At 51.7% G+C, this 24,099-nt stretch overlaps 2 protein-coding genes across 3 annotated transcripts; one reads left to right on the forward strand and one right to left on the reverse strand.

Moving 5' to 3' along the window:
- Window positions 1-219: 219 nt before the first annotated feature.
- KLHDC3 (kelch domain containing 3) lies at window positions 220-22,576 on the reverse strand. The gene is made up of 11 exons (XM_074899963.1): window positions 22,412-22,576; window positions 15,233-15,468; window positions 12,565-12,741; window positions 10,208-10,323; window positions 9,371-9,442; window positions 8,931-9,144; window positions 8,568-8,654; window positions 7,261-7,369; window positions 1,553-1,626; window positions 1,087-1,165; window positions 220-859 (listed from the first exon to the last, which is right to left on the reverse strand). The coding sequence occupies exons 2-11, from the start codon at window positions 15,384-15,386 to the stop codon at window positions 793-795; spliced, it is 1,149 nt and encodes a 382-aa protein (XP_074756064.1). The 5' UTR covers window positions 15,387-15,468; window positions 22,412-22,576; the 3' UTR covers window positions 220-792.
- A 104-nt stretch (window positions 22,577-22,680) lies between these two features.
- MEA1 (male-enhanced antigen 1) lies at window positions 22,681-24,032 on the forward strand. Of its 2 annotated transcripts, XR_012633206.1 has the most exons (4): window positions 22,681-23,084; window positions 23,171-23,279; window positions 23,359-23,581; window positions 23,678-24,032. XR_012633206.1 is itself a non-coding variant. In XM_074900100.1 (3 exons), exons 1-3 carry the CDS (start codon window positions 22,815-22,817, stop codon window positions 23,520-23,522), a joined length of 543 nt encoding a protein of 180 aa, XP_074756201.1. In that variant the 5' UTR covers window positions 22,681-22,814; the 3' UTR covers window positions 23,523-24,032. The 2 variants fall into 2 exon arrangements, 1 of the variants encoding a protein (XP_074756201.1); XM_074900100.1 differs by having other exon boundaries at window positions 23,359-24,032.
- The last annotated feature ends 67 nt before the right edge of the window (window positions 24,033-24,099 follow it).

The raw sequence follows: 24,099 nt of genomic DNA on the forward strand, positions 1-24,099 counted from the left end.
CCCTCTCGCAGGGCAGCACAGCTCCAGGCAGGAGGCATGCATGCCAGGGCAGTGCTGCTGTGAGGGGCCCAGCTCCCCTTCTCCCACCCCAGCCAGATGTGGGGCCTCCCACTGGTGGCCAGCAGCTGCAGGGGAAAGCACCTGGTTCAGTCTCTCCCCTCCCACACCTTCTCTCCCCCAAGTTCACTTGCTAGGACACACAGAGCAGTAGAAACCATGTCTGCCTCAGCATTTATAAAACTCCCCCCCCCAGTTGCTGTTTTACAATGAAGTCAGGCAGAGTGTCCAGCTGGGCCCAGGCCCCCAGATCAGGCTCAGCTTGGGGCTGAGGCCTGCACTCCAGTGCTACGAAGCTAGTCAGCGCTGGAGGGTGCAGGCATGGAAGTCCCTCAAGGCAGCGCAGGAACAAGTTCATAGCCTGAGGCCAACACCAGGGCCAAGGCTGGTGGTAGGAGTTGATTCAGGCCCTCTCAAAGTGGCCAGGGACCAGGCCAGCACAGCTGCAGCTCCACAGGCAAGAGGAAGGAAGGCAGGAGACACTGGAGCCATCAACAAGGAGGGGGGTTCACAGTTGTGCAGCTGGGGCGAGCTGATTTCTTCCCTGGAAGCCTGCTCTGCCTGCACACTCGTGCTGTCCAAAACATGACACAGGCAGAGGGAGGCCTGGCTAGGGCAAGACGAACTGAGCTCACATGTTCCTTGCTTGAAAGGGCAAAAAACTCATGCAGGCATTGGAGCAAGAGGTCAGTGTGTGGAGGGGCGAGAGCAGGATGGTGGAGGGATGAGCCAGCGTCAGCCTTGGGAGGAGACGATGGGGCGGCTGATGGTGCTGTTTGTTGTCATGGCTGAGAGTTCCCATCTGTAACACACCAATGGAGTACACTGAGAGAAAGTACAGACACAGTGCCCAGGGCTGGAGCAGCTCTGCTGCACGTCAGCCTCAGCTGTGGTCTCCAACTCAGCCTGCCCCGAAGCTGCACAGTGCTGAGGAGGGACCCAGGCAGCCCTCAGCCAGGGCTGGAGCCGCCCTGGCTCCCAAGGACAGGGAGCACCCATGAGGTGACCTCCCAGCAAGGCACACAGTACCTGATGTCGTGGGGAAGGCAGGACTGGTCCAGGCTGTACTGAATCACTGCTAGCTTACACAGCGTCTTTAGACTGGGGCCTGTGGAAAGAGGGCAGTTAGCCAGAGCGGTCCTTGTCGGGACACTATGGGGGGTGATTGTGCCATCAGTGCCACAGGAAAGAGGGCAGAGCATCCCAGGCCATCCGTCTGAGGGGCAAGGCAAGGGTGCACACCAGTGACAGACTGGAGGCGGTTTTCTGTGCTCCCACAAGAAATCTGTATGAAGGAGTGCGTGCAGAGCCATGCCAGTTCAGGTCTGCAAGCATCTCTGGCTGGTCTGCCTTAAGCCACATACACCAGCCAGAGATGCCTCTTGGAGCCAGGCACCTGGAGCCAGGTAAGACATGTACAGTGCTCCACAGCAGGGCCTGCTCACAGGGCACCCTGGGGTGAGAGGCACAAGCTGGGCAGGGAGTGCTCACGTACTGAAGTCAAGGATGTAGAGATCCGAGTGATCCATCAGGTCAAATTCATCACCCATTCCCTCCTCCGGAGATGGACTGCAGAAGCCAAACAAAGTGTGTCAGTCAGTGTCAGAGCACTTGTACACCAGTTATGTCCCTTGGCTTCCCCAAGGGCTGAGCAAGTCCAGGACTGTTCCTGGCCTGCATGGCCCATGCAGGGGCCCTCTGACCCCTTCCTGTCCCTCTGCTTCCCCCATAAGCACCCAAAGCCATCACTCTCCCAGTTCCTCACAGAGTAGGCAGAGCTGCACAGAGCCAGAGGGCAGAAACACACACACCATCTCCTCTGCAAGCCACAGCTGGGAATGGGGGAGCTGCTGCCTCCTCATGCACGACCACAACGACTCTTGCTGTGAGCCTCCCCACCTCATGTGCCTCTCTTACTTTGCTGCACCTCCAAACACAGGTCCCAGTCTGCAGGGAACATCCCTTTTCCCTTCTTGTACCTTGACCAGCCTCTGGCTGGTTTCACACTCCTCCTTCCCCAGGTACCTCCCAAACTGCTCTCCAACAACTCAGCAACCCTGGGGCCTCCCCGAGAACTGTGGTACTCGCCCTCAGGGCATGAGGAGGGTGCTGGCAAACAGCTGCTTCCAGACCCTAGGCTTGTTTCAGGGCTTTATTGGCTCAGCAATTTCAGTGGATCCGACCCTCTAAAGAGCTCCACTCAGAGGAGCAAAGCTGAGCCCTGGGACGAGTCTGAAGATGACTCTGAGCAGGCTGGAGAAGGTTATGTTACAGCAGCTCCTGAAGGCAGGCAGGCACGCTCGCACAAGCATCTGTCCCGCTCTTTGTGTGATAGACAGGCCCCATGGGCTGCTCCACAGCAGGCATGTATCCCTGCTGTATCATGGAAGGCTGCCCTAGTAACACATTAGCAAACACACACTGTCCAAACTGCCTGGGCAGGCAGGGGTCAGCCCATCCCTACATGGCCCCAAGCACCACGTGCAGCAGCACGACAGCCCACACCATGGCTTTTTACAGACCTCAGGCCAGCTTCACCTCGTGGCCAAGGGGACAATGGGAAGTACAAGGATTTGGGAGAACGTCACACAGGACAGGCATCTGATCTAGGACACCAAACAATGGCACAGTGCAAAGTCCAAAAATCTGTGCTGGTGTTCCCAGTGAGGTAGGTGAGATAAGCTGGAGAGCCAGGAGGACTTTTTGCAAGGCTCTCTAGTTGTACTGCAGGGCCACCAATCATGGGAGCCACGACCTATCTACAGAGATGGTGGCACACTCAGCAAGTAGCTAGTGGCCATCGAAATTTTCTGCAACCTGGAGAAGCAACAAAAGAAGCCATACGCTGCAGGCAACCACTGCTGTGTTCTCCCTGCCCACTGCTGCACAAAACATCTGCAGACTGCCATACACCACACATGAGTCATGCCATGGAAACTTGTGAGCTAGATTCTCTTGTCCATAAGCTCTCAGGAACACTGAGATGTTGGGGACAGGGGCAGCATGCACTGTGCCACACTGCCCCATCACTGCAGTTGGCTGGAGTGGGATAAGCCAAGCTGCTTTCTCTGAGGACAATATGGGAGGTGCTTTGCCGAAGTTCGGCTTTTTCTACAGAGGAGCAAAGGCAGCAGCAGAGAATAAGCACTTGAAGCAGTTGTTGAGGCCTTCACCTGGCTTAGTGGCAGGTCTTTCCTTCTTTGGCTGCAACCACCATATGTATCTGCTGCATTAGCACAAACTCTCTGGCAAAAGCTTACAGGTTAGCAGCCTGCAGCCAGGAAAACATCCTATTTTATTAGCTTGCGTTCCTCTGACTAGGTCAGCAGCTAGACTACTTTTGCGTTCTGCTGCATGAGGTGAAGTTGTGCGTCAAGCACAACAGCACAAGGTTTGAAACAGATTCTGCCCAGCCACATGTTGTTCATTGTTCCAGTTCTCATATGGTTAAGATCTACTGCAATTATTTTGGCATGGCCATTGAGATGTAAGAGAAATGTAGAGAAAATAGTTAGCAGAGCAAGCATTTCTCAGTCTGACTCAGGAACCACTGTGGGCTCCAGCCACATCTTCCTCGTTGTGACAAAACGGGGACAGCATTTCAGAAAACTGTAACTGGGCATGGACAGGCACTATCAGCACAGCTGTCATTTTACGCCAATCCCAATTTGCCGATACTCCCATCTGACATTTGTCCTGGAACGCTAGTGAGGAGCTGTGACTTCAGGTATTTTTAGGGAACAGACAGCCTCACCTATGGTTTCCTGCCTCCATGTTCTTGATGGAACAGCCAAAGTACCTGAGAGACAGTGTAAGGGACTGTGTCAGCTGTTTTGTCTTGGCATTACCATCTCCTGAACCATGGGGTGGTGTAAAACTGTTGGACTGTGTCAACTGCCTGTTTTGACACTGCACCACTGCCTAAACTGGGCCTCAAAATTCTATTGCTATGAAGAAGTACACCCTGAAATATCCCCCAAAAAACACAGTGTCTGCCTAAAACTGGAGCAACTACATATTCTGTAACATCTACCAAGCTGCACTTGCACGCAGGGCCGGGGAAGAAGTCGGGACGAGGAGGACGGGCAGAGACTAAAGGCATCGCTGGCTGACCCCCCCCTCCCCAGTACAACCACTGTGGACACCTGGGCATGTGCGCGTGGAGGAACATAGGGCGGCGAGTATGATAATGAACTCCGTGGAAATGGGCAGACTGACTGTGGGGACTGGGATTTCCCCCATCACCTGCACTAAGACCGAACCAACAGGATGCCGCTGGATTCGTGGTGGTGGTAACTGAGCTTGCTGCATCTCTTCCATTTGCTTGCTTAGCTGTTCTGATCTTTTCTGCTTCCTTCTGTCCTATTGCTATTACCTCCTTTTACAGGAATAAAGTTTGAAAGGTTGTACGGCATTTGACCTCCTTTGTGTCTTGATCGCACTCTTGGGATCATATCGAAACCTCCCCTGACATGGGATCAGGACAGACTGGTCACTGCATCCCCTGGCACAGACAGAAGAACCTATGCTGGAACAGGAGTGCAAGGGGAAAGCACCCCTATGGCTGATGGTTGTTTGGAGAATTTGAAAGAAAGGAAAGGTGTTTTTAAGTCCTGTCTCAGTTTGTGACAAGGCAATTTAGCATGTCCTCCCTGTTCGGTTGGGACATCATGTGGTGACTTCTCACCCCAGTGTCACTTGCTTCCCCACTTAGCTTCACATCTCCCAGGACACGAGACAGTACCTCCCCCACCAGGTTCCCACAGCCCCAGCACAAACAGTGGGGCACACCTCACTGCTGGCAGAGAAAACCTGATGCTGAGGGGTCCCATCTGCCCAGATATAGGCAAGAGGCCCTTTAATTCCACCTCCGTGAGTTTACCACACCACAATCTAATCTCGCATCCACGTCACAGGAAACCTTAGACCATCCCTTATCTTTCAAAGGAAAGCTAGCAGGCACCACATCTGTGGTTTTAATCACCAAACTGCAAACAGCTAGGGAAAGCCTCAGACAGCAGGGTACAGGGCACCCCTTTCCCAGCCAGAGCCCAGCCAAACTGCTCGCTCCAGCTGCACAGCAACTTGGCATGCTGGCGAAAGCTCTTGGGCCCTGCACCAAGCACCCCGTGAGATCCCCTACTCCCTCACCAGAGCCAGGCATTTCTAAGCCTTGTCAGGGAAAACACAGCCTCAAGCCAAATGTGGATCAGCATTTGTTCAGCTGAACTGTTTTATAGCATTCCCTCTGCCCCTTGTTCTCCTCTGTGGATGGTCTCTGCATGCTGAAGTGCTGGTGGGTTTGGGAAGAAACCAGACCAGGGCCACAACTGTGACACAGCCAGCGGGAACACTGGCCACTTAAATGGAACACAGGTGACAGGATTATTGCTGGCCACAGTGAGAGACCACAGCTGGGACAAGACAAACAGGCTCTGGGCAGGACTACAAAAAAACCTAAGCATATGGAGCAGGCACCCTGCAGAAGTGCCTCTTGAACAGTCTACAGTGTACGTGAATCCTGTAAGGGAAGGCAGGACACAAAGGGGTTTTGCCTGCCTGTCCCCTCCTTGCTGCTGACTAGCAAGCTGAGCCTCCCGGCTCATCCTCCGACGGATCCCCCGCTCTGTGTGCTTCCCCTCCCCCTTCCCCGCAGGGAAGCACAGGTCAGGAGGCAGACCACTGGGAATTCTCCATTACAACGACTTCCTGGAAAACTTCTTATCTCGCCAGGCAGCTCCAGAATACACCTGATAACCGTTCCAGGAAGCGGCACGGTCCCCACCCCCATCTCCCTCTTCCACAGCCTGCAAGACCCTTCCTCCAGTCCAAGGAGGCTGCATTCCTGGCTGCCAGCAGCTCTTCTTCTACCCCAAACTAGTACTGATGAACTGATCTGCATTGGGGTTGAGCCTGGATTAAGGAACAAATTGAATACTGAAGTAATTTGGTGGAGAAGACAAGGCGCTGCTGCATTGCCTGGCAGACACGGACCAGACTCCGAAAAGCTGGTGTCAGATTTGTTGTGGTTTGCTAGCATTTTCTAGGAGTGCCTAAGCTTAACATCAGAGTTCAGCTGCTGCTGTAACACAAATCCACACCGTAGCCATCCAAAACTGTCATCAAGCCCTATCAAGCCTTCTACCATACACACCATGCAGAGGTGTTGCATAAACTCAGCACCTCTGCATACCTCACCTGCACTAAGCACTCCCTCACACCCACACAGACATCCTACAACTAAGCACACTCCCCCAGCACTCCTGGGACCTGAAGGCCCTTCATTCCACCACACACTGATCAGCCCATCAGCAGAATGTACCCTGCCTTGTCCTTTGCCCCCAAGTGTCTTCAGAAGTATCCCGAAAAAGCCACCGCCAGGATCCCAGAAAAAGCCTCACAGCTTTCCAAACCATGTGGAGGGCTGAAAGCATTTCAGATGTCTCTGCAAGGTAGATGCTGGCAAACAGGCCTGTGCTCCAGAGCTGCAATTTGTCATTCCAGACAGCATAGAGTGTGTCCTGGTGATGGGCCACTTCCTTTCTTTTAGCAGCTGTTAAGGCTCTTGGCCACATCCAGCTGCCCTGCACCCTGACAGTATAACTTCCAGTGTTTGACAGCTAAATCCTTAACACCAAGTCCCTTTTGTGAATGGAAAAACACTGGCACAGAAGGAAATGTTGCCTTGTCATGTGTATGGGCTCCTCAAACAGCCACCAGCTGATCTGACATTCCACTGCGGCTTGTCAGACACCACACTTGCCAATGAAAGAAACTCTGGTGGGAGAAGCAAGGCAGCATGTAGGGGAGGATAAGTCAGTCTAAGGGCTGCTACAGCACAGCACACTAAGACACTTGTTCTTCTGACAGCAGGGTCTTCTCTCCTCTCCCCAATATCTCTTTCACAGAAAGCCTGACCACTGCACAACCCCTCCTGAACAGCAGGGTACATGCTTCTGCCTCTACTTGTACAAGGTGGCTTGTCACCAGGTGCTTTACAAGCTTACATGACATCTTCAATTTCCCCCTTGGCCTTTTTCCAGAGGAGCTCTCATCTACATGATTTCTTACACTTGTAAGGTAGATGGACAGTTGCCATGTGTCTCTGAAGTGCATCTGACTACAGCATGGGGCAGAGCCTATAGCAACACTGTGCTGAAGGGAATGGCAAACCCTCTCACAGAGCCACCCCACACAACTTACCTGGTGCCTCCAAAGAGAATTATTTTGTCCCCCACTCTGCAGCAGCACTGCCGGCGTCGAGGACACGGGCCCTTCCCCTTGGGCTCAATCTTCCTCCAAGAAAGAGATACTAAGGGGCAAAAAAGAGTGCATCAGCTTGTCACAAGAGCCTGGCCAAGACCCGGGTATAAGCAGGTTGTGGATTTAAACAGATCACAGCAAAACCGGAGGCCCACTGCCCCACAGACACAAACTAGCCAACATCCACCCTCCCTGTCGACCTGTTCTCGCTAGTTACAAAAAGATGCACTTCTATGAGGTTCTTATCAAAGCATCGCTTAGATGCCAGGCACAGTCCTGGAGCTCTGCCTACTAGACGGGAGCTGCAGGTCGAGGCCGTTCACTTGCAAAGTCTGAGCCCCAGGACCACAGCAGCAGGTCGGACATCACAGGGAGCTGTACAGCGCAGAGCTCCAGGAGCAGGCAGGCTCCTTTCCCCAGCACTCTGCTGCCGTTCATACTTGAGGGAGAACCAGGAACCAGCTCCATCTCCTGGCAGCCACTGTGAATGCAGAGCACCCTCGCAGGGCGGAGGCTGCTGGGACAGCTTGGTTGTGGGAGGGGAGTGTGGGGAACTGAACCAAGCGGAGAAGACAGCAGCCTTTGTCCTTGCTGCTCTCTGCGGCAAGAATGCTAGGGGGGGATTAATCACTAACGCACAGCACTGAAACCTTCAGGAGCTCTCACACTACCTTGGGGGAGATCAGCTTGGGGGAGCAGCAAGTCGGCTGCTCTCAGGTAACTTTACTATGCAAAACCATTAGCAAACAAAATCAGTCCAATGGACTGTGAAAAGGGCCCGAGGACCCCAAAACGCTCACAACTGACTGATATTCAGGATACCCGCTGAAAAGCCACTCGTTCTGCTGCACAGTTTGATTTGGTACCAAGAGAGTGTGGTATGGTGATTCTACAGCTCAACTTGAGTGGTTTCGCCAGCTACAGCCTCTTGCGCCCCTAACCCCATTGCTTTCCCATATCTTCTTTTCTGCTAACACTTCTGCATATTTAAGAACAAAATAAAGTTTCACCAACCACCCTTTGATTAGCTGTGCCTTTCAGGAATATTTCCTTTTCCACTTTCTTACTGAGATTTGGAGACAGTCTGAAGAGAAAGAGGGGTCCCAAGCACAGTAGCAAGTTCCTGTCAGTAGAGCCATTTGCCCCCAAAAGCAGGCTTCTAGCCCTTGGAGAGTACACTCATCGGAGCACTCACACACTTGAAGGCCTTGAGCACTATCACTGCAACAAGTTAAAAGTATAAATACCTGGATTGAATTTCCAGAGGTCATGGAAGTGTCTGTTCAGGCGTGCGTTGTAGCCACCAAATACATAGAGCTCCCCATTGTAGCTGACTGTGGGGAGTAAGCATAGATATCAGTGTGCCACTCAAGGGACAGCCCAGCAGGTCCCAGCCCAGCAAAGTGGCGCTGGTTATCCACCTTTGTTGACACCACCTTCACGTGCAGGGCTATGCACAAGGCTTTTTAGTGGGCAGCAGCTTTCCACAGAAGCCAGGTTCTCCACACCCCTTGCTAACCCACATCTCCACCCAGCGGACCAGACACCCCTTCTGAGGCAGGCAAGAATTTCCTTCTACTCTTCTCCTCTCTCAGCACACCCACACTCACATGCTGAATGGCTCCGCCGGCCTTCAGGGAGCACTGGAGTTGGAGGGGAGTCCAGCCAGGAGTTTGTTTCTGTATCAAATACTTTAATGCGGTTGCAGTAGATCTCATTGTTGGAGTGAAGTGGCCCAAAACGATCAGCTCTGCCACCAAATACATACATCTTTGTTCCAATTATGGTAGCTGAATGGAAGTCCCTCCAGCGAGCTGGCGTACCCTGCAGGGACAGAGGAAAACAGAACAAGACAAGAAATGCAGATTGCTCAGGGAGAAGACACATCTTGAAGGCGAAGTTGGGGTGGCTGCTTTCTCCTGGAGAACCTCCCCCCCTGCAGATCCCAGCCAAACCAGACAGAAACTGAGACAAAAGTGTGGGCAGCTACCCCGGAGCATAGCAGATACAGGACTTCCTCCGCAAACCAGAGTGAAACGCGGGCACTGACCTTGGCAGAGATTAAGGTCCACATCATGTTTGTGGTGTCCAATTTATGGATATCATTTGAAAAGCAGTCAGCCTGGAAGACAGCAGGGCAGCCTGGTCACAAAGAGACTGAGAAGCCTGGTCACATCTGGCCCCAGGAAAGACACTGTCCTACAGACCCGGAGCATCCTTTTGGAGTCAGTACTTCCTAAGAGACATGGTGCTTGTTGCAAAATGTCAGGGTAGGCAGCACACATCACTTAACAAGAGAGAGGCAAAGCTCACTTTTCCTTAAAGGTGTCCTGTCTCTCTACTGCAGCTTTCCCATTTATTTGGTGCTCAGTTCCTCCCCCCGAGGCTGTCCTCCACACAGTATGTAAACTCACAGCAGAACCCTGCCTCCACTCCATGCAGTGACAGAAGAAAGGGGCACTAATAGGACACTCAAACTGGTTCTGCTGAGGCCAATGATGAGAGGTAGAGGTTAACATTACTTCTAGGAAGCTCAACATTCAGAAGCAAATACACTTGGGGTTCTGAGGATCCCACAAAACTCGTCTGCAGCTACCTGCCTGGAAGAGCCTGCATTCACACAAACAGCAGACTCCTGCTCCTCCAGGCAGGGGAACAGCAAGACAGCTACAGGCTTGTTCAGTCTTGGTTAAAAACAAGCCACATCTGAACTGCTCCCGATGCTGCAATCAAGATCACAGACAATGAGCATAACCTGCTGATAATGCCATAGCTTTGCTGAGTATGGATACAAATATGCCCCTGTATCCTGCCTCTACCAATGTCCTAGGTAGAAACACCCTCTTTCTCAAGGGGTCTCAAAATAACAGTTACAGAGACTACTTACCAGCTGTTCATAGCCTCCGAAGATAAACATGCTTTTTGCCAGGACACAAGCTGAGTGCCCATCTCTTGCTCCTGGGACCATTCCAGACACCCTTGGCGTGAACCACTTGTGCGTGTCTGAAACAAAACAGGAGTCAACGCTAAGAAAATATAGTAGATGTTGGGGTGGGATAGCTCTTTACTACTGTTCTTCATTTTTGAAGACAGAAATCCTTCTCTCACACACAGCACCTGCTTCTCCAGAGAGGCTGCAAGCTTCTTCAGGCAAGGCTACCTGCCTGAGCCTCCACAGAGGGGCACAGTGACAGGTCTCAGATCCTGGGCACAGCCCAATCTGAGAAACAGCTCACGTTTTAAGTGTGAGTAGTACAGCGCTGCTTGAGCAATGTTATTTTAATTGAATCTCTCACAAAGCCTGCTTGTGAGTCACTTATCAACTCCGCATTTACAGTTTCAATTACAATGATACAATGATGCTGAGAGGATCAACTGACCTGAGGGCGTGGAGATGCTGACTGTGACTGAGCAAATCCAGCTCTCAAATCCAGGCAGAAGGCACTTAACCACAAGCTCACCATGTCAGCAGATCTACTGTGAACATCCCCACCTCTGCAGTGCAGCTCTCCCTATCTTATCTGCTACTCTTGTTACATTCTCATCTCCTCTCCTCTTCAAGGGGAGCCTTTCTCACTCTCTACCCTTCATGGTTCCCTTCACACTGCTCCCCATGAGCCTGCACGAGCCAGATTTAGCCCCTTAGCCCACATGCTCCAGGGGTTCGCTTGATTTAGGGGAGGACTTTAAATCCAGCAAGAGCTGTTCTCCATGCCAGGGCAACATGAAGCCAAGCCAGTGACTCACTGCCAAGCAGAAACAGGCACCTGTCCCAAAAGCCCAGAGAGGCACAGATAAGCCTCAAGGCAGCAGGAGACATTCCTCCCGCCCTCCCAAACTCCTCTGAGCTGCCAAAAGCAGTGCTTATTTCAGGAAGCAGTAACACTGGAGGCAAAGCAACATTCTTCACAAGGATAACTTCTCTGAACTTGGCTCATGGCCACAACTATTCACCTAGGACCCAGCTGGAACCACACAAAGGGTCTTGCAAGGTCAACAGAATCCCTGGGCAGCCTCTAGTAAGAAAGCTGCAGTGGCTATCGAGTTCCTTTCCTTTATGGGGCTGCTTCCAAGCTCAGTCACGCAATAGCAGCAAGAGCTCATCCAAGCACAACCCATCAAATTAGAGATGGAAAAGACCTCAACTTGTGTCTGCTCAGCACCCCAGGGGACGAAACCACGCTCAGGCAGGACTTTATCCAGCTTGATGTGACTTCTACACTGGAACTTACATCACAGGCACGGGACTGTGACTGCCAGCCTCACTTTCCAGGATTGGCAGGGGACAGGCACAGTGTGTACAGACAGCTGCAGGGGGTTCAGACCAGGACTGAAGTCTGGCCTTTCTGTTAATTTTCACTTAATGCTAAAGTGCTGGATTTGGCAGGGAGAGCAGGGAGCTCCCACTACAAGGCCTCTGCATAAGCAGGGGTTTACTGGTGGCTTCCTAGCTGCATGTGTCACAGGAAGGGGGAAACCCTGTGCCTAGAGAGCAGCTCCAAGCTATGAAACATTTCCTGGTGAAGAAGGGAATCCATGACGAAGCACCAGAACAAGTCGTTTCCTTGCAAGTCCAGCAAGCCAGTTACTACTCAGTCTTTAGATGGCCTCCAGAATCCAGATGTACTCTGACACTCCTCTCCACCCAGTTCCTGATTGTGTCTGTCCTCCCCAGGTGCTCCAGCAGCACTATGGAGAAGCCAGTTGAAAAGCTCAAAGAGTTTATCTTTCAGGTTCATCTAAGTTGACTCATACATTCCCTTATTTTGCTATCCTGTCCCTGACTACTTCTTCCTCGCTCTCCTTCATGTTTTCAGAAAGAAAGACCACTCTGGAGAGGAACCACAACCCTTGAGAGCTCTAGCCCCTTCTCGCTGCAACCTTCAGCCACAGTTAAGGAATAATAATACATCACACAGAGAGAATGCTTCAGCTGTAGTTACTATCAGGGAGAGCACACAAAGCTGACAGAAAAATTAAAATGAGTTTGACTATTAGGCAAGCTCAGTAATCTCTGTTCAAAGGCTTTTACAGAGTCAAGCGTGCAGACACACTGGCCACACTGCTTCCCTTCTAAACCTGCTGAAACAGCCAGCAATACCAATTCCCCATTTGCACTATTTCCTCCAGACTGTCACTGTGACTGAGGGACAGGAAGACAAGTTGGGGAGCACTGCGGTGGGACAGAGAGAAGGTCTCACCAAGAGCAGTTGTGACAAGGAAGAGTGAGAAGCTGGAACTTACTGACATCAAAGGCATAGAGCACATTGCAGGCTCCCTCAGTGTCGTTGCGACCGCCCCATATGTAGACGGTGTCATCTATGAGCACTGCTGAGTGCCCATATCTCATGTAGGGCACCTCTCTCACATGGTCTTGGCTGTTTGTCCACACTGGAGGCAGCTTGATCCAGCGCAGAGACACTGAAAGCACAAGTTTGAGTCCACGTCAAATGCTAAACAACCCATTACGTGTCCTCACAGGTCACAACCCATCCTGCACAGCACTTCCCACCCCCCCCAACCCCCCACCCCGCTATGACAAAGTACAGAAGCAGTCTAGTAACAAGACAAAGCTGTGTCTGACCCTGAGTAGTAGCTAGCTAAGGAATACGGAAACAGTTTTCCACAGGTCCCCGTCGCAGCTGAGATTAGAGGAATCTCTGGAGAACCAGAGGACTCTGACAGAAATAGGCTTCTGTTGTGGTTTAAGCCCAGAGGGCAACTAAGTGCTACACAGCTGCTCACCACACAGGAGCCCAAAGTTCCCCAGCTCCAAGTCAGATCCGCCTCTGGCCAAGGCCAAGCCACGCACACAGACCAAACACAGCTCCATTCCTTACCAGTTACACTGAAGACATTTCTACTCTGGCTCATCCTAGACTGTGAGTGAAGGTATAGCGCACACACACACAAAAGAAGAAAAAAAGGGGGAAAGGAAAAAGTACAGAGGTGATAATGAAAGCAGAGACTACTTTGGGCTAGTGACGTTTTGAAAGAGACTCAAAGCTGCAAGAATGGGTAGCATGGCAATAATTCACTGTAGCAACACGCAAGGGAACAACACCTGAAGGCATCATTTGGACTTGCAGTAGTGCAGCTTAAGTAAAGAAACACAGCAGCTTTGTAGGAAGAGGGTTTGTTTGCTTTTGTTTTGTTTTTTAAGCTTAGATGAGACAGCTGTCCTTCTCCTTTACCCCCAATCCATACCTGAGTTCTCCCTGCTAACCTTGTATTACTAATAGGAGTTCCTTGTGATTACAGGTTCTCCTTCTCAGCAGCCTGTATGCTATGTTCAGCTGTAGCCAGAACAGCCAACAGGTTTAATGACAGTGCAAGAGTCATGGCACATGTCACATGGTCATTACACAACAGCACCCAGACACCCTCCCTCTTTCACACATACAGCCTCCAGTTTTGTTTTCAACACGGATATAACACAAAATATAGCAGAAAACACTCTGCAGTTCCCCTGAAGTACTAACATAGGGAAAGGATCAGGCATTCTAAAAGGTGAGCATCTATCCCAGAGGCAGATAGGGCACTGAGGAAGCACAGCCAATGCTAAAGTCAAGCTAGATGGGATGTTTCCTACATAAAATACAGTCTTCCTCTTTGGAAGATTGAAAGAAATAATTCAAAATCTGGTATCATGGCTTCAGCACTGGAACCTGGCAATGGTTCCTGAGCAAGGACTTGGGAAGCCAGTGTCACCTCCCACACGGTTGCTGCAGCATCATGACACTTTAATATTTGGGAGTGGTAAGAAGGGTAGACAATGCAAGAGCATTCTTTTGGGCATGGTAATTATGCTTCCACCATAACAGCAGTGCTCTACTGGCACATTTTACAAGCTACAACATTCAACTGTCTTGAGCGTGAGAGCCCAGCCTCTCTGGATAGAGATGAATGTCTTTGTTCCCAGGATACTGAGCTACCCTCCACTCTACACTGTGAGCAGACAACCTTGGCAGCCCTGTGTAACCAATGCCTTTACCCACTACTGCACAGGTCAGTCTCCTCCACAGTCAGATTTAGAGGAGTGAATTCACTCCATGTTACAGACAAACTAGTTTGATCTACACGCCATGTGTGTGTTAGGAGAGCATTCACCATGCTGTCCAATCTGCAAAACTGGTCATTGGTTCTCTGCCCGTCTCTGTTCAGTTGGACCCAGCCAAGCATCTGTACAATTTTTCAACCACCTGCTTAATTACAGGGAAATACTTCATAGACCAGCTCAGAAACCTCTTCAATTCAAAGAGCACTGAATCAAGAACTATAGCCTCTCCCAGCACAGTCATGGCTCCAGCTCAGCACCCTACAGATACAGGCTACCCTACACAACTAGCTCCAGCTCCTTTTCTAAGCAACATTGTGAATCTGCATGATCGCTGCTGCCAAAATGGGAAGACCTCCATCCTAGATACGTGGCCCTACTGACTTCATCATGCTGGCAGTGGTTGTCAGCTGTCCACACAGGGAAAGAGCTCAGGAATCTAAACCTGGAGACTTAAGTGAGTGCAATGGTTCCCACCCCACCCTACCCCTTCCATGCTAGGGGCAGCTGAGTGTGGGCACACTGCAAACTGGATGGGGGGCCTGAGCCAGCTAAACATCACTTCTTTGCACCTAGTTGAGTCCCTGTTCAGAGAGAACAAGGACAAAACAAGCCATTGGCTATACGGTTACTTCTAGTGAGCCCTTATCCTAGCGGTCTGCTGAACTACAGCCCCTCTGCGCCCTCTCCCTGAAACTGAAAATACAGGGCTGCACAAGGGAAGGGCTCCCATCTACACCAACAACTTTTGGAAATTAGTCAGACAGAGTGTAATATGTTAAGCAGTAGTGGGCAACAGAACTAATAGCCAAGCCCAGCAAGCCACTCCTTGGAGCACCACAAGGACACGCTTACCTGCATTAAAAACATGGACGTCAATCTGCCGCAGAGTCTCATAGTCTTCTCCAGAACAATATCCACCAAAGGAATAAACCTTGTGCCCAACGGCCACAGCCGCGTGGTTCACCCTTCGCGGCCCACCTTCCAAGTGCACTGCCCACCGTAGCATTCCTCCCTGCAAGCCAGACAGTCTTCAGGGCCCCCAGTGCCACAGCTGCATGCTTCCTGGGCTACCACGATGTCACCTGGCTCTGTAACAGAGACAGAATGCTAAAATAACACAATCCATCTCGCAGGTCTTCCTGTCTTCCTTGAATGCCAGCTACAAAGGTCACATTGCTGTATCCTCACACATCTGCCTCTCAGCTGGGAAGAGTTTTACTCTCCTCTTGGGAAGGAGACACAAGGCAGGTACTGTAACATGAGCAAAGCTCAGAAGAGCAAGCAGAGATGCCCTCGCATACAAAAAAACCTCACAGTGGCTCTACAGGCAGCCCAAGCCAAGCACCTTTGGCGAAGGCAGCAGCGTGCTGTGCGCCCAGCCGTGCCTCAGTCATGTACATGCCAGAACAATTTGTCCACGTGAATGAAAATGCATAGCGAGAGCCAATTGTGAAGGTGAAAAGGATAGAGCCAGAGGGAAGAGACCGTGCTCTTTGGATCAGTCATGAGAAACAGCAGAGGAAAATATTTAAAAAACTCCCACCCAACAAAAACCCCAAAGTACCACCCCCATATAAAGCAACCGACTTCCCAGTGCAGGGGTGGACTACAACACTAGCATTTGGACTCACTGATTTGAGCACTAGGGTCCAGCTTCATTAAACATGAGAGAATAGAAACCTTTAGTCTGTGGAGAAAGCTATTTGCTAATGATCAAAACAAGGCCTTTTTCTCCTACAGCAAATCTAGACATAATTATGAATATTTTGTAACATCATATTTCAGTTAAGAAACTGATATGCTTCGTGCTTTAAACAGATGGCTAGATCAGCTCTAGAGAAGTCATTGCAGCTGATTTTTGCAGAGATTCTCTTTTGGATCTAAGGATCTGGAACACAGTGCTGCCCAGGTGCTTCTGAAAAAGCAGATCAGTTCAATTCTTTAACAGTTTTCCCCAACTGAAAAACAGCCATTAGAAGAGACATCAGTGTTTCAGACAGCCTAAAGAAAATTCTCTTTTTTATTTCTTGGTTCTCGCTTCCTGGAAGACACAGACAGCATGCTCCTACCCCACACTCAGTTTTAGCATTTGTGGATGCCTTAGAACGAGGACTAAAATTCCTACACGTTTTCTCTGTTCCTTTTCTTTTTGGAAAGTAGTGATTTGTCACAAGGAGAACTTTCCTCCTGTTTAAAGTTTCTGAAGTAGCTGGAGAGCAGCAAGAAGGGACAGCACCATGCTACTCCACTCCAATTGGCCTTCCCTGGCCGTTCAGCCAAGCAGAACCACTGCTCACAACTTGGCACCTCTACTGCCCATCAGCAGCCTCATCACAGCCCACCTGGCCCATCCGCACACTCCCATTTTATCTCCACCTGGGGAAAGAATCAGAGATGCCACCCAACAGGGAGCTCCTGGCACGGAGCAGGCTTCCAGCTCCAGTCATGCATACTACATACAGCATCCAGAACCCAGTTGCTTCATTGCAGAACTCCTAAATCTCAGCAAAATTTGAGTAATTTCTTCTTAAAGTTACTTCTTTTAGAGTTGTTCCCAAAACAGAAACTGGCAGCCAGAGCATGCTCTGTACCTGAAAATTACAGCAACAGAACACGTGTAAAGGCCGAACAGAGAGCATTCTGCAGTCTTACTTGTAACAGGCGAGTGCAGACCAGGAAGTCCCTCCTGTGAAGCCACTTCTTCCTGCAGCAACCACTGTAACCTAAATTGCAGCCAGCAACCCTGAAAGTCACATCAAGCTTTTCTTCAGCAGAGCTGTTCCAGAATGGCCCAGAAAAAGAGCCCCTCCCCTGCTACAGGCCATGTCTGGGACCACCCCAAATTCAGATCTAGCAAGTTTAAGGGTTGTTTTAAAATTACTAAATTACTATTACTATTTTTTTTTTTTTAAGCCAGGCAGCAGCTCTTGTGTAAGTCCTCCGCAAAGCTACAGAATAGATGAGTTGCCATGGAGACCACCAAAGTCACCTTTCAGGCTATTTTGAAGGCTTCACATATCTAAATGTGTTTCCTGCCTCAGTCATGAGTTCTCACTGAAAAACCTAACCAGTATTTTCCTCAAAAAACACTTCTTGGTGAAGTGATTCTGTAAGACTCCTCATGGAGCTTAACTGGACTTTATCACCAATGTCAATATTTTCAACACTCTTCAGACTGAGCCTTATCCTGAAAGATTAAGAGGATGAATCTTATTTCCAAGTTCTCCACTTGGTTCCTCCTGGGGTGGAGGATCACAGCAGACTGGCATGGCAGGCAGATGTGGTACCGAGCCGCTTGCCTCTTTTGCTAGAAAGGCTGGGAAAATTCTTCTTCACCCTCAGGAGTTCACTCGAGCTGTGTGCTGAAGAACACGCTGCTGCCAGAGCAGGACACACTCTGCCTGACCTGTTTCATAATTAAGATTAGTCACAGGAACAAAGGAAATGTAGACAGCACATCCCAAGAAGTTTATCTGGTCAACTGAGAGACAGCAGCTCAAGGCTCTTCTGGTTACACCATAGGAAACGCTACTGGTGTTGCAATGTTGTTCCCTAGAATTACTGGGAAAGGTTTTTCCAGAGATCAGTGCTTCCCAGGAGGCAGGCCTGGGGCAGTGGTGGAGGCAGTGGGGTTGAAGCTGGTTGCACTTTGCCTTGGCTTGGGATGGTGATACCCCTTCAGAGCAAACACAAAGCTTAGCCAGCACAGCCTCTTGCTGCCACTTGTCAGACCCAGGCACACAGAAACACTCATTAGCTTTATGAAAAGAAAACAGCCAGAAGTGTGAAGCAATCCTTACAGGTTCATATATTAAAAGGCAAAGGAAAACACAGGATTTAACAGGCTGCCAGAGTTTTTCCAAATCCAAACGCTCTTCTCTACACTGTAATAAAATCATCCAGACAGACTCCATCTTTGTCTTCTGTCCCTGGCCACAACCGTACCAAGAAACTGTCACAAAATCTTCCTGCCTTCATGAAGCACTTGTTCTCCCCTTTTTGGCCACGCACAGGTCCACCCTCTTCTCCTCCCTGCATAGCCCCACAGCCCCATCTCCCAAGGACCCCCTACTCCTCCCCATGTTTCTGTGTCCAGCTCCAGCCTCCCTCCTCTCCTGCCTTTTTATGAAACTGTTTCATTAGAGCAGTCTTCTGTCTCAAAAACAATTTTCCTCCTGCAGTTCCCCTCTCTGCAAATACGAGTTAAACAAATTTTTTGAGGAAAAAGTTATCTCCTGTCCTACAACTATGCACACTGTTATGTTCCATCTCATGTTTTGATTTCCAATGATAATTTATATGATATAAATGAGGACATAACACACCACTTTCCAAACTCATTCCTCTGAGGACTTCTTACTTAATAGGAGGCATTAATACACTTGACATTAAGCAGTGTGTCTTAGTTTTTTTAAAAGATTACACAGGGCACAGCCAGGGGAAGAAGGGAACAGCAAAATTGGGATGAAACAATTTACTAACAATTTTCACCAATTGTGCAATATTAAGCTATGCAAAATACATTCTGTGATTTCTCATTTAGGACACCAGCAACAGGGATGTAGGCTATAAAACACAGAAATATTGATGAGACAGAGGAAAAATGTACCAGGGAAGCGGGAGGGCACTGGCTGCAGGAGGCAGTGCATGTCCCAGCTCAAGGAAAAATGTGCTTTTTCACTCTGCACCTCAAACCAAAGGGACAGTTAGCAACATTAACATTCATTGCAGATCAGAGGAAGGGCTTTCACACCAAGGAAAACTAAGCTTGAATGGTTTAAATCTCAGAAGCTACTGCTACTGCCACTGCCAAAAGCCAGCTGGGTAACAGGCAGGTCACCTTCTACATGGATTCGTGTAGACTCCGAGCTAAGTGTGTGTCCCTTTTCTGGATCCTACTGAGCCACCCCTCTCTGCCTCAGAGCTGCACCCCTTTTAGAGCAGCCTCCACAGTTCATCTGCGCCCTCTGCAGAAGCTGATTGAAGGTCTAAGGAATCTTCTTTGACAAATTCAACATAACCATCTGGAATCGTTCCCCAACGCCCCTAGGAACTATGACTGTATACTTATATGGAGATCAAAAAGTTCCATCAAAACAAGCACAAGTTTCTTATACAGAGAGAAGAGATTTTCTAGATGAAACAAAACCAAAGAAACTGCATTCCCACATGCTCTGTTAGCTTGGCATATGCTTGCTGAGCTTAGATCAGGAAGCTCTGCCTGCCTCTCTTCCCCCAGTCTCAGCTGGGAGAAGTGACACGCTGAGCACCCTGACCATGCACACACACTTGGGGTCTCCTTCACAGAAAGGCACATGTGCTTCTGTTCAAGCCACTGCTTGCTTTCACTGACGCACTTCACCTCTCCAAAAAACTAAAGATCTTTTAATTCCATTTTGCACTCACACAGGCAGCAATCACGCAGTCTTCACAATTCGCCATTTCCTTGGTCTGGCACAATCTATCCAGAGTTAGTCAAGCACAGAGAATGCTGAGAAATTTGGGTTGAAACCCGGTTAAGTCCTGTAATTAATTGCCAGAAATAAGAACGTTTCTAAAAATCAGGTTACACTTCACCTGCTGTTGAAGTACTGAATGCTCATGGTGCTGGAAATTAAGTGAGCACAGCAATGAGTTGTTCCTGTGTCACTAAGCACAGGGAGACTAAAATTAAAAAGCTCTCAGAGTAACCTGCTGTGGTTGCACAGAAATGCCTGAAGCCCTCCTCTGACTGTGTACAGCACCACAAGCCCAGGTACACACCTCCAGACTGTATTCTTGGTGCCACAAGAGCTGTGGGGTGACCTCAGACTGGCTCTGTCGCTGCAGTCAGGCATGACACCTGGCCACAGGTGGAAGCTCACAAGTCTGTTAGCAGAGAAACAGCTACGGATGTCCTACAACGCCTCCCTCGTTCTTTGTCAGCACTGACATCCAGCAAAGGCAGCCTACCAATTCACCTGAGGCTTTCACTGCTAAGCATGAGAATAACCAGATTTTAAGTCAGCTCTGAAATCTTCGAATACAGCAGCTATAGATAACACTCACAAACCTCGGTCTGTGCTGTTGTCTGAAGATGCACATAATGCCTGAAACAACCTTCATCTTATCCAGCCTACACTTAACAAGAGTCTACCAGCACAGCATATAGCCATCTGAGATCACAAGAAAAATCATTCAATATTTTCTTAATAGTACACCCTCCAAAACTGTTGCGGTGACTTGAGCAAAGCAGCATAGATGACAAAAAAAAAAAAAAAAAAAAAAAAAAAGCGTAATCATGGTTTTTAAGACACCTTTTTTCAGCTGTTTGTTCTATTTGCTTTAGACTTTCAACCCCTGCAATTAACTATGGAAACATTTCATTTGAAATAGAAAGCTACTGACCATCTCCAAGTATAGCAGCTAGACAATAATCTTAGAACAAAAATATTTATCCTCAGACCCACTTCTTTGTGCAAAGAGAGTTCACTTGGCTGCCTCATTCCTCTGTTCACACAGAAAGAAACCCAGACCCATTTCTGAAAGCTGCTCAGATTAGCCTTGCTGCAGTCAATCCCCACAGCAAGGGGGAGAAACCCGTCAGAAAGTATCCCAGATTTTCTCTGTCACCCCCAGAATTACAGCACACCCCCCAAGCAGAGCAGCCCACTGTCCCTGCAAAGTCACTCCGGAGAGCAAATCCTACCGTATGGCTGCCTCAGTCCCGTCTCCCAAAAGATGCCAGCCACAAGGTTTAGTAACACTTAAAATAGTCCAGCCGGCTCACAGCAGTCCATATAGATAGTTCTATTTCAAGCACATCCAACTTACTGTTAGAGATAGCATGAGAACAACCCACTTTCTTCACTCATGCTTGACATTTATTTAATGCTTTGACTATTTATGTTAAGGCAGTGTGAAATTGCAAGCGTAGACATTCAAGCTGTGAGCTTGGACACTCGCAGTGCAATTCCAGCACCGGTAAACTAGACAGGGCTAAAACAGCCCCTGAGCTTGTTAACCAAGACTGATCTGGAAGCTCGTGTTAGTCACAGGAACCACAGATCACACTGCCTAGGCAGAAATATTATTCCAGTGTACCTCCCTGCAGACAGATCACCGCCTCCTTATTTTTGCCCAGATACTTTGCCCACCACTGACTTACTTTTGCCCAAAGCCCAGCTAAGAGTCTGCACGTACTGAGCTGACTTCTCCCCTTCCTCACCTTGCCTCCCACACCCCACTGCCACTCCTCCACAGCTTGTGCCTAAGCCTGGGAGATATTCCTCGATCCCCTCACCCCCGCCAGGAATTTGTCTTGGCCTCTGACTACAATCAAGCTGTTCCATTCACGCCAAGGGCAGCCCTTGGGAGGGAGCAGGCTCGGGAAAGCCGAGGTGACAACTAGCGTGGCGTTTCTTGCTTTACGCAAAGCCGCGCCATTTTCTTCCTCCACACCTGCTGTCACACCGACACCGGGACCCTCCGAGCAGAGCTCCTGGCTGGGCCCAGCGGGCAGCCAGTCTCGGCCAGGGCAGGCTCGGTGCGCTCGCCGGGGTCAGGCCTTGCTGTGTCTTGGCGCACGGGGCCAGGAAGGGCCCGGCGCGCAACCCCAAGCCGCCAGCCGGGCCAAGCGTGTGGGTGGAAGCCTCGAGAGGCCGAGATCGCCGGAGGCCGCGGGGATGGCGAGAGAAGGCCCGGCGGCGGTTACACCAGAGCGAGGAGCAGCAGCGGGGCAGCCCCGCCCCGGCAGGGACTCGCCAGCCCCCGGGGGAGGAGGCTGTGGCCGCACCCGACGCTGGCCCCTCAGGGCCGCCCCGCGCCTCCGACCGCCGCCCCGCGGCCGAGGGCAACCGGGGAGGGCGGCGGCCCCGCGCCCCCCGGGCCCGGCCCTCAGAGGGGGCTCGGCGGTAGCTTCAGCCCCGCCGCGACCGGCCTCGGGCACCGGCACGGCTCCGCCAGCTCTCCGGGAGGGCGGCGTAGGCGCCCCGCTCCGCCCCAGCGGCCGATCCCGCTCAGCCCCGTTCCCTCTCAGCCCCAGCCCCGTACCTGGCAACGGGAAGGCGGTCCGGCAGCCCCCCTCGGGCGGCAGCGCCCGCCGCTCCCTGGGACCTGTAGTCCGGGGCCGCCCCGCCGCGCCCGGGACCGCGGACGCCCTCCCCCACCGGGGCGGTACGGCCCCGCGGAGCCCCTCCGAGGGGCTCAGGCCCAGACACCCCTCGGGGGTGGCGCCGGCCAGGCCGGGCCGGGCCGCGCCCGGCCTCCCGCTCCCGCCGCGCCGGCCCCGCGGCCGGGCACGATATGGCGGCGCTCGGGAGAGCCCGGGGGCGGCAGGTGAGGGCAGCGGCGGCGGTGCCAGCGGCCCCCCCCGGAACTACAACACCCACAGCGCCCCGCGGCAGCGGCGTTTCCGTGCGGCGGCGGGGCCTCCCCGCGGCGCCGCGCCCGGCGGATGGCCGTGGTGCGGAGCATGGGGCCGGAGCGGGTCTGTCCTGAGGAGCCGGGGCCGCCGGAGGCCCCCGACGGCGCGACGGGCTGGAGCGGTGACGAAGAAGAGGAAGAGGAGGAGGAGGAGGAGGAGGAGGAAGGCGGCGGCGGGGGGGGATACTTGTACCAGCCGCTGAGCCAGGAGCCGGAGCAGGGCCCTGTCGAGGCGGGCCCCGCCGCTGCCGCCCCGGCGGGCTGCACCGAGGCGGGCCCCGGCCTGCAGGAGCGGCTGCAGGTACCGCCCAGCGCCTCCCCCGGGGGTGGGGGAGACCCGCGGGCGGGGGGACGGGCCCGACCCCCGCTGTCCGCCTTTCTTTGCAGATGCTGAGGCTGCACCTGCCCGACCCGCCGGCAGACAGCGAGGAGGAGGAGGCGGCGGCGGAGGGCGCCGCGGCTCAGAGCAGTCGCAGCTCCATCCCCATGGACGCAGGTAACGGCATCTCCACGGGGGCCCTCTCGGCTGCCCCGCACGGGGCTCGGCCACGGTCTCATCCCCTCTCTGTCCCCAGAGCACGTGGAGCTGGTGAAGAGGACGATGGCCAGCGTGAAGCTTCCCACCCTGGGCATCCCGGCCTGGGCCAGCCAGATCTCGGAGGACCAGTGGAAGGACGTGGTGCAGCGCACGCTGCAGGCCCGGCAGAGCCTCAGCGGCCCCAGGCCCGAGTGGAAGTGAGGGCCAAGCTGCGGCACGGGGGTGCTAGCCTCGGCCCTCCCTCAACCGCACGAGGCGAGGTGGGTGCCGCTGCCTTGGAGCCAGGCGGTTGCCAGCATCAACCTTCCAGTTTCTCCCACTGACGTCCAACTTCCCTTCCTGCTCCTCTTTCCTAGTTCTGGCTGGTGCGTAAGTTGCTGTGATGTCCATGTGTTGGCTTCCTCTGCCTCTGAGGATCCCAACTGGTTTCCATACCGGAGGGAGGGATCTTGGCCAGCTTTGCCCAGACTCCCTTGGGACAAACACTGAATTTGTCCCCATGCTGTTGGTGCTGGAGATGTCCCTCTCCATGCTAAGGCCCCTCCTCCCAGCACAGGGGCTGTGTGTTGAAATATCAGAGGTGGAGCCCAGTGTGTCTTTCCAAGAGATTGGTTTTATTTAGTTCTGTACATACAGGGACATCTGTACAAAATCCAACACTTTCATACTATGTAATGCTCTACTGAAAATAAAGTACACCATATGTACATATGAACTGTAAGCAGCTTAATACTTGTGTCCAGGGGGTGAATGCAGTAGTTAGTTTTGCTTGTTCCCT

This window comes from Athene noctua, chromosome 1, assembly GCF_965140245.1.
Source record: "Athene noctua chromosome 1, bAthNoc1.hap1.1, whole genome shotgun sequence".
NCBI lineage: Eukaryota > Metazoa > Chordata > Aves > Strigiformes > Strigidae > Athene > Athene noctua.